The 10,375-nt window shown below is 28.4% G+C and overlaps 1 protein-coding gene across 2 annotated transcripts in view; it reads right to left on the bottom strand.

Annotated features, from left to right (window-relative positions):
• Positions 1–621: 621 nt before the first annotated feature.
• The window catches only part of LOC106690568 (MAGE-like protein 2), a 23,928-nt gene continuing 14,174 nt past the window's right edge, over positions 622–10,375 (bottom strand). Inside the window, exons 1-5 of one of the 2 annotated variants that reach the window (XM_014436039.3) lie at positions 7,227–10,367; positions 4,305–4,378; positions 1,941–2,094; positions 1,392–1,560; positions 622–1,175 (exon numbers count right to left, since the gene is read on the bottom strand). In XM_014436039.3, coding sequence (XP_014291525.1) covers positions 1,396–1,560; positions 1,941–2,094; positions 4,305–4,378; positions 7,227–7,241 — 408 coding nt within the window. In that variant the 5' untranslated portion in view covers positions 7,242–10,367 and the 3' untranslated portion in view covers positions 622–1,175; positions 1,392–1,395. Of the gene's footprint in view, positions 1,176–1,391; positions 1,561–1,940; positions 2,095–4,304; positions 4,379–7,226; positions 10,368–10,375 lie in introns of those variants that run through there. The other variant, XM_014436038.3, reaches the window with a different exon arrangement.

The raw sequence follows: 10,375 nt of genomic DNA on the forward strand, positions 1-10,375 counted from the left end.
TATTATTATTATTGTTATTATTATCATCTAACACTTGTCAAGTGATTCAATCTTCTACGACATTACATGATGCAGGTATACATCAAAACCATTTTTATTTCAACTTATAAAACAGTTTTATTTCAAAATGTTTGTTCAATTCTACACATATTAAAAAAAAATAAAATAGATAAGGTAGTAAACAGGTTATATTTTCCTTCTTGTCCGAAGCCCGATGATAAGATTCATCTATGTTTGTATCATTATTAATATTTAGCAATTTTTACATAATCATTCAAATGCAGATTTTGTTTTTTCTACATTCACTCATAAATATTATTCCTCAGAAGAATTTTTGTTTTTTTTCTACAGCATACTTGAAGAAAATTAAATTAAAGAAATAATTTTTAATTGTATCTTAAGTTGAATAGTTTTTTAGATTTAATAAAGCACTTTAAGACTAGTTAAACATTTATTTTTTTATTAAAAACAACAATGAGGTACCTTCATATTTTGTTCATGAAGTAGATTAATGAGATCAGGATTGATAAGTATAAACCATTTTTTTTATCTAAAAAATGTATTTTGTAAAAAAATATTCTATTTACATCAATATATATGTAATAAGGTACTTATAAAAGTTTAGCCAAAATGAGAGGCATTGGTGTTAACACTAATCATAACTAACATTGATCACACATCAAAATAATTACAATATATAATGATAAACAATTTTTAATACTAATAATACATTTGGTAAACTTATTCTAGAACCCATTCTAGAGATATGTACATTTAGATTATATATTTCATGATTGCATAAGACAGTTTAGTGTTTTATTTTTAGAATTATATTCAGAAAATAATTTCAATTTTGAGAAAGAAACCTGGTGTAAACTGGTGTAAAATACTCTATATGATTGGAAAATTTTAACTGTTACTAACATTAAATTTACTGAGTATGATTTATAACTATGTTCATATAATACGACTATCTTATGCTTACATTTTTAGTACAACATATTTTTTTTATTTGATTAAGATAATTCATTTATGAATTACTTTGTAAAAAATGAAAACTGGCATTTAACAAGTTAATTGAGACTAGGGTGTACACAAAATATCTGTGAATGATATTCATAGGCTCTGTGATCGACAAATTATAGACATCCTCAAGATAAGTTAATTTCTTGTACCTGAAACAAAGATAATTTTGTTAGATTATTCAAAATAAATTATAGGTAGATCAATGAGTGTATGAAATTATTATATCTTCCATTGAATTTATGTTAAGTTATGATTGTAAATTAATCTTCATGAAATGTTTATTTCATTTATCATTCATATATATTAATGTTTTGAAAAGATGTATCAGAGAGGACCTCAACAAAGAGTTATAACATGTTACTTACCGATTTACCATGAGTGATGAGGTGTGATGATTTCTTTGAAGTGATGTTTTACTTTAACAATCTTCACAGGAACTGGATAAGGCTTGGGAATTGGAATAGGAATTTTTTGGATTACTTCTACTGTATATGGTTTCACAACTTCATATGGAACTGGTCTCTCGATAGGCACCTGAAAAAAAGTAATATAAGATAATTCCCAATGCACAGAAGACTCATTAATCTGATACCTACAGTAATACAACACAGTTTGAACATGTTACTGTGGCCTGGGGAAAGATTGTATTATTTGACAAATATTTACAATACATAAGAGTAAACAATGCTATTTAAAAAAACAAAAAACAAACAACAAAGATGATTTTACAATTATAATGATTTTTCAAACCTTGAATTTCCTTGTTGAGATTTATTAGTTTATTTACTGTATTATTTTAGATGCTGTAATGTATCTGTATATGAATAAATATTTTGTATCTTTTATGATAAATGTGATTTAGTTTAGCTCATGGTAAAATAAATATTGAAATAATAAAAAAAATAAGAACATACCTGGACAGTTTTAATTATGGGCACCTCTATTGGTACATGTACTGGCACAGGATCCGGGACTGGTACAGGATAAGGTACTCCAATTGGATGTGCCACGTGTACTGGTGTTGGAATTGGAACATGGGTGTCATATGCCACTGCCTGAACTGGAACTCTGGAAATTATTATAAAAAAATATGAAACAAATGGCAAATTGTTATTTGAATTATTAAATAGATTTTAATAAAAAAAAAGTTTTTTTTTGCAATTTTTTTAAAGGAAAACCAAACTAAACATTTCTATGCATGGAATTAATGACCAAGTAATTTTACAGTATAAAACAAAGAAATTTTTCCATGAATGAAAACTTAAAAAAGAAGAAAAGTAATAAATAATTATGGAACGTTTATAGTGTTGAGTAGATAGTATATAGATGTATCTACATCTGTAAAACTAATGTTTCATCATTGGAAATCATAGAAATTATATCAGGTATATAATTGTTTATAGTTTTTTTTAGGAACAATAAATAATCAAAGATTAAATTTATACAAGAGTAAACAGTCAATTATCTGAAATTTCAATTAGTAAAGACGTGCTGTCTTAATTTTGTACAAAAACTTTCAACAATTAAATTGTTTGGATTTTCTATTATTTCCATATATTCCAAATTAATTTATATTTCATTATCTCAGTAGGTTTATATTCTAAAAGCTGAATTATGGTGGTAGATGTCTAGGGTATAACAGTAAAGTATGGGGCAGTATTTAAGGGCTATGGTTAGTTACTGGTAGGTACTTTGTCCGTAGGATGGACCACTTCTAAGTAAAGTTCAAGGTGTCCCTGAAACAAAGGATATAAATAAGAGTATTTCCGTTTTCAAATACAAAGATTGAATCGCTTATAATCTAAATATTTGAAATTAGTTACTATGATAATCATAATTATATCTGCATATGTACAAAACTGCTTATATAAACCTGATAACTTGATATTCAGAATTAGAATCAAAACAAAAAATTTATTTGATGTTAAATGTGAAAACTTCTAAAGTTTTTTAAAGTTTCATATGAATTAAAGATACAAGACTTAAAAAAAAAAGTTCGTAATTATCTTATGTTTTGAACAGCAAATTAATATTATAAATTTAAAGAATTGAAAACAAAGGAAAAACTGTTAAGTAATAATAGTTGTGATGAGATTTTGATGTCAAAATGTCAAGAAGAAACATGTACCATTCAGTATATCAGGAATAAAGGTTTCACTGAAAAGTACTCAGTATGTGATACCGATTTTACATTACTTCATGAATAGTTTGTTAATATAAATAAAATGTATTTTGTAATAAGTTTTATAATTAAAATACTATAATTTCATTTTAGATATATGAATATAAACAATGGGGAGATATGAGTATACAAACCAACTTGATTGAGATTATATTTCTAATTATTATTATTTACTTAAAAAATGTTCATTTGGATTCCCTTCCAATTAAATTGGTTTGATGTCAATGATAAATATATTTTATCATTAAAATTACTCTTTCTGTTAATTACACTTAAAGAACTTATGAAGTTCAACAAATATTACCAATTCATGAATATAATGAAAACAATTTACTATCTGAATCTTTTTTGGTACAATTGTTATTGTAATTAAAAATTTTTAATATAAAAAAAGGTGTTTTTAGTTCCCAGTCATATATAATGGGAAGAAGAATCTTCTGTTAATTTTTAAATAAATTTCCATTTTATAATTGATCATTGTTGATTAAATAATTAAAATAATCCAAAATGTTACTGTTCATTGGTAATTTAAAAAAAAAAATATGATTGTAATTTCATAATTGGACTTATTTTGTATATTTTTTTTTTTGTCAAAAAGAAGAATTTAGGAAGAAAAAGATCATTTCTAATTTTATGATTCTTTTACAGTTTCATAATTTGGATCAGTTTCAAATCTTCATACATGAGATTTATTGAAAAAGAAATGTAAGACCTGATTTCACTTCAATTCTAATCTGTAATAAGTCATGATTGATTTAACTTGTTAAGAGGAGTAGTTAATGGATACATCTAAATCATTATTAACAATGATCATTCTTTTCTATTAAAACTGTTTATACGAGTACAACTTTTTATACCTTCAGTTACTAAATTGATCGATTTTGTTTAAAAGAAAATTAAGTTGTCCTGTGAACTTAAAATATACATTTTAACCCTCGAACTGTCAATATGAAGCTATACTGAAAAAAAAAATCAATATTGTCAATTGAAAAAAAACAATGCATATATAAAACCATGAAAAAACAAAACATTTTTTCATTTTGTTTACTTAATAACGATGTTTGAGGAAACAAAAATTAATTCAGCCTCTACTTACCCTCCTTCCACATATCCTGGACTTCTTTTGACGATAGCTACACAGGCCTTAATGACCATTAAGGCAATCAGAGCCTTAAAAAAAAAATGCACATAGTTATTTATTTTGTAACAAATTCATTCATACTTTATTTATTAAATCAATATATTGATTCTCAGATATGAAAATTATAGTTTTAAACTAAAATCCTATTAAGAAATTTGCTTCTATTGTAATTTATTGATTACTACATTTTTTATTTATTGATATTATATATAAAATTGTATCACATATTGATGATGGAGCTCAATATATATACTGTTTGCAGTAAAACTAAAGATTTCAGAATTACTAAAATTAATTTTATAGGTGAAGAACATTCACATAAATCGAAAATGACTAAGAAATCTCAAAACTTAGTGTTTAATCTGGTAAAGATTAATTTTCATTTGTCTTGAACAACCTAAGTTTCAAAAAAATTGTAAAAATGGATCACAGATAAAATGGATAATTATAGAGTTGGATGAAATTTAATGAAAAAAAATATTAACTTTTTCAATCCAAAGAAAGGCTTTCTTATTACAAGCATTTATTATTAAATATATATTACATAGGGAAATGTTCAAAGAAAATCACAATTCTGACTTAGCATATTAAATATATAGTAAGCTTAAGCAGACATTGTCTTGTTATCTGTTTATAGACTAATGTGGTTCAATTTGATGTTCCAATAAATTAATATTTTTATGTCAGAATGTAATCTTTCAGAGTTTATATCAGGGATAAATTTAATAAAGACGATTTTTTTTTTGGAAAATAGGTATTGGAAAACACAATTATATAAGAATTCCCAAATTCCTTTGTAACAAATTCTTCCTTATGTAATGAAATCATGTTTCATTGAAATTAGATACCCCTTTGACTCTTAGAGTCATTATAGTGATTATTGGGAGGGGGTGGAGATTGTGATTTTCAAATTCAAAATTTTATTCAGTTTTTTTTTTAAATATTAAGAAGGAATGTGAACAAAACGAAATGGAATAGAAATATGCAAAATCTCAATTTCACAAATTCTATAATTCAAATGAAACTTTCATATATTTTAAGCATATTGATAGTAGCTGAAAATTTAACTCCTTTTATTGTGTCTACTTTAAAGAAAAAAATATAATTTAATTAAGCTTTCAGCATTAACTCCAAACAATTTATGATCTCAAGCGTTGTAAAACAGAGGTGCAGCTGGGTATACTGCTTTTCATAGGTGTTTATCAATTTTTCATTTCGAAATTCTCAAAACTCTAAAAACAAAGGGGTGTCAATCGAGTGTTGGACAGCTTGCAGAGCTTTTGTTCACATGAAAATATCCTGAATGTGAATTCTGCTGGACAGAAAGCATTTTAAACATAGTAAGCGGGGACCTGGAATTGATGAGAGATAGCTGATGACGTTTGATTGCAACCAGTGGTGGAAGGTGTAATTGGAGGGTTTTAAGCATATTTGTAATATTAATGAGAAAAAAAGGAAGTAATATTCGCATAAATGGTTAATGATTGATTTAAGAAAGTTAAAACCAATAAATATACACTTTCAAACTTCATAAATGCGACAGCTTAATGTACGCGTTAGGAGTGCAAATAGTTTACAGTACAAAATAAGCTTTAGCATAACAGATAAATTCATGACAATGGAATCAAATCAAAATACAAATGGGGCAAATGTTTGTGGGAAAATGTCGAAAAGAAAGACAAGCTAACTTAGAAGATATGAGTAAATGCAACTATGATTGGAATGGAGGAGCCACTATGATGGATATTGGATGAAGGTTTATTGGCAGGGCTCTCATTCTGTATAATGCATATAGAAGGAATTTGATTGTAATTGTCTGTATTAATCGATATAAGGATTTACTTATCTGCGTGCAAAAAATATTTCAAAAAGAGTAAAGATCTATTGCTTCGCGGTATTTACTGCTTCTTTCAAATAAAAGAAAAACCATTGATTAAGGAAAGCTGATATAAGGTACTGGTTTACATATAAACTTATAAGGCTTAACTTTTTAATAATACAATTGTTCTAGAACTTTTTTTAGGGCGTAAACAAAATTTATAAGACTTTTTATTTAAGTATATATAAGTAAAGTTTCGAACAGTTTAGCAACAGAATAGGACCGAAGACAGGAAGCCTACTGTTTTACGTGAAATCTAAACTACCGTCAACGACGCCAGTCAAGAAAAACAACTACGAAAATTGTCCGGTGGTGAATGTGATTTCAAACAGAAAATCTTAGGTTATAATTTTGCAATAGGGTAAAAAATAACGTTAAGATGAATTCATCACATAATTTAAACTATGATATATTACTGATTATTTTATTTAAGGTACAAATAGGGCGGATATAAAATCAAATTATTCTAAAAATTAACATTTTCGTTTTCTTTAGCTCCTCTCCTCTTTGGATTCATCGATGATAATATGAGCAATGAAAATTATTGAATTTTAAAGTGATGATGTTCCAAGTTCCATCAATAAATGCAAAATGGATTTGCAAATTTAGGTAGAAATATATCTCAAATTTTTCGTAAAAAAATATCAAAATATACTAAGCGGAGCAAAGAGTTAAAAGTGCTAAAAAAATAAATAAATATAGTTAGTCTTTTTAACATACAGATAGTCAACAAACTTTGCCGATTATTTTCTCATTATAAAAAAAAGAACTCTGATGAAATTACGTCTGTGAATACAAAAGCTTCTAAAAAATTTAGTAATTAATCACAGTTATTTAATTAATCGCCTGCAACGTTTTAGGTCTTAGTAATGTAAAATACAGTAACGGATTTATGATTAGTTGTAAGATTATAATCTATTATCACAATGTTGATGACTTTAGATATAATAATTTAACTGTATAATGATGTTTAAATGAAATTCAAAGGCAAACCTTACCTGGAAGGTGTTCATATTGCCTCTGCGAGTAAGATCTGCTGAATGAAAACAAGGGTTTGCCGCTGCTTATATAAAGGCTACAACCAAGAACTACCCCCTCCACGCGGCGCTTTCTAGACTTCACGTTAACATTTTGTTTTTAAAAAAATTTATAATTTACCAATAAAATATTGGACCTGATTGTTGCCTTTAAGGGTACTAATGTTATTTATAGAGCTAGTATTTTGCTAAATCATTGGAGTTGAACTTGATGTGAATCACTATTTGCATACTTTTAAACTTATTTATAAGCTCGTCAAAAGTATTCTAACATCCATTCCTTCTTCTACTAGCTTTAGTATAGGGCATTTATAAATTTTTTTTCCCAACCCCCTCACTTCGTCCAAATTAGTTCCGTTTTATTTAACTAATGGGAGTGGGTAGCTCATTGGTAAGGCAATGGACTACTAACTCGAAGAACCCGGTTCGATTCCAACTGTGACAGATAATTACTATCTGTTGAGTCAGCCCTGTGGGTTCGGGGGCCCTCCGGGGTCCACCTAGCCTCATAAAGTGGGTAATTGACTTCAAATCTGGCGGTCGAGCGTGAATCTGACCAAATTACCTTCTTGGACAACCGTTGGCCTAGTAACAGTACTTCCTTACACAGTACTGCATCCTTGGCCCTTCAGGGGTTGTAGCGGTTCAGATTTAATTTGAATTTGTCGAATTAATTAATCGTTTTCGATTAAACTCAAGAGGTAGCGGTTAGGGAGTTGAGGGTTGTTGGGAACACAAGATTTCTCTGAAAAAATCTTATATAAGAGACATAATTCAATGTACTGTGTTTTTATAAAGGGAATAAATAAAACAGCATATTTATTTTTTTTTAAATAAATTGAAAAATAGTCGAAATCAGAAATCAAAATACAGAAAATAATTTTGACATTTTTCTCATAATTGGGTCATTATTCTTATCATATCTCATTAAGAATAACCCTGACATAGCTCATTGTCCTAAAATCATTTATGTAAGTTAAATTCAACATATAAGACATACCATAACATATGTATGTTACATTAGTTGTAACATACATATTTGTGGAATTTTATAAAAAAAAAAAAAAGAATCCTAAATATTGGACTTTCTTAAATTTGTCCCTAAGGGGTAAATTAAATTAAAGGTATTATCTATGGTAATAAGGAAGCGAGGGGATGGGATATACGTACCTTGGTTATAAAATAAAATAAATAATTGTTATTATATTCTCAGCATTATTGTCCTCTTAAATAATTTTAATTGTTTTATAGCTTATTAAAAACCACTAACAAATTTAAGTAACAACACCACTTAAACAGGCAACCATTGTTCGTCTGTCACAGTCTTTATTTAATAACAAGTGACAAAAATAATGCAGAAAGCCAAATTCATCTGAACCTTGGCTTACAGAAATCAAAATAAAAAATCCATCTTAATTCCTGCATTTGACTGTATTAACGATTAGGCATTTCTGGTTACTAGTAGGAGTGAGGAGAAAATTCCAGCAAGTGCGCCTTGTTGCCCTTTTTTCCAACATCCAATAGCACCCGAATGGGAATTATTCATTTCTTGGGACTGCCAAAAAATAAATGATTAATGCCCCATGCAGGAATCGAACTCAAACCGTCCCGCATCAGGGACTTTCAGAACGTCATTCCAATGTGCTCGAATCCTTTTGTTAAAATGTTATGTTGTTTTTTGTTTTATTTATTTTTTTGTACCCTTCATGAAATGTATTATATATACTTTACTATGTCTTCTCCCTTTGATTGTCTTGTGGCATTATAAGATTTTGATATGAATCCAGTTAAGGTGGTATGGTCTAGATTTAGGCTACACCGTGGAATTAATGGAACGGCGTAGCCATACGCTATAGCTAAACCATACTACCTTAGCTGGATTCATATCAAAATCTGATATGTCTTATGCAATGTGTAGATTAATAGTGTATAAATAGTTTCATGATGTAAAGTTATAAGGTGGGAAGTAGAACCAGATAAATAAACTAATTTTTTAAAAATCTTATTTGAAAATTTAATTATTGCCGAATAATATAATATTCTGCTTTTCGTTTGGTATAAAAAATATTTCCATATTTTTCACTTCAATTTAAGAATCTTCTCATTTGGCAACTTTTTTCCCACTGCAAGACCTCGCTTCCGATACTTCTTCAAGATACACCGATTACCTTTTGGGATAGCCAATTGCATGCAATGTACTGTCAGGCTTAATGCAATCTTCCCGTCAAAGTTTCGGTATACCCCTTCCATTCCTTACACTCGGCTAGGCGCTTAATAACTTTTAAGGGATTCATTCGTCAATAATTACTACCATTTAGCACGGTTATTTTATTTCCTGCTATAACCTCAATTATACTAGTTCGCAAGGCGAACTTACAACACGAATGTCTGCAACGACACCGGTTCGATTTCGACCTGGGGGGGTTGACTTTTCGACGTGATCCCACGGAATGAAAACTCGATCCCTCCACTCTGGTTAGAATAGGTGGGTTACCTATTGGTGAATAATCTCACTCCTTCGTATAGAAAGGACAGGAAATTTTGCAACGCGATCAGGTGCGGTTTAGTCAAAATTCTTCGGTTGATTCATCCTTGCGCGGTCAAACTTACTGTATGTTACATAATACTTTATTTCCATAAACTTTAGTGTATTTCTTCAACTGTTTGACACATGGTTTTTGACAAACAAAAACACTCAAAAATGTTTTACTTAAATAATTTAATTTAATTACAATAGAACTCTACATTCCATACGTTACAAATGACATTCCAAACGAAAATAGTGTACAGGCTGTTTCATGAGGTAATATTAATATTTAAGAGGGGTTAGTCCACAAAAAATGTAGTTCACTGAGACCAACAACATCTTCCTATCACAATCCATTGTCGATATGATTTTTTAAAAATATTTGAAAAGAAATCTACGGTTTTATTTTTCCATAAAAATCCAAATTCCTCCGTTTCCGAGAATGAACTAAAGATTTATAAATTTTTTTATCTAAATGAATTTCGAGTGAGATAAAAATCAATTTTTTAGAAAAATATCGCTCAGTTAGGCGCTTGAGGCAGTAAAAGCAAAGTAAGGAATTGAAAATGAATAATATTCGAAT

This window comes from Halyomorpha halys, unplaced genomic scaffold (assembly GCF_000696795.3).
Source record: "Halyomorpha halys isolate HHAL.00 unplaced genomic scaffold, Hhal_1.1 Scaffold1760.1, whole genome shotgun sequence".
Classification (NCBI taxonomy): Eukaryota; Metazoa; Arthropoda; class Insecta; order Hemiptera; family Pentatomidae; genus Halyomorpha; species Halyomorpha halys.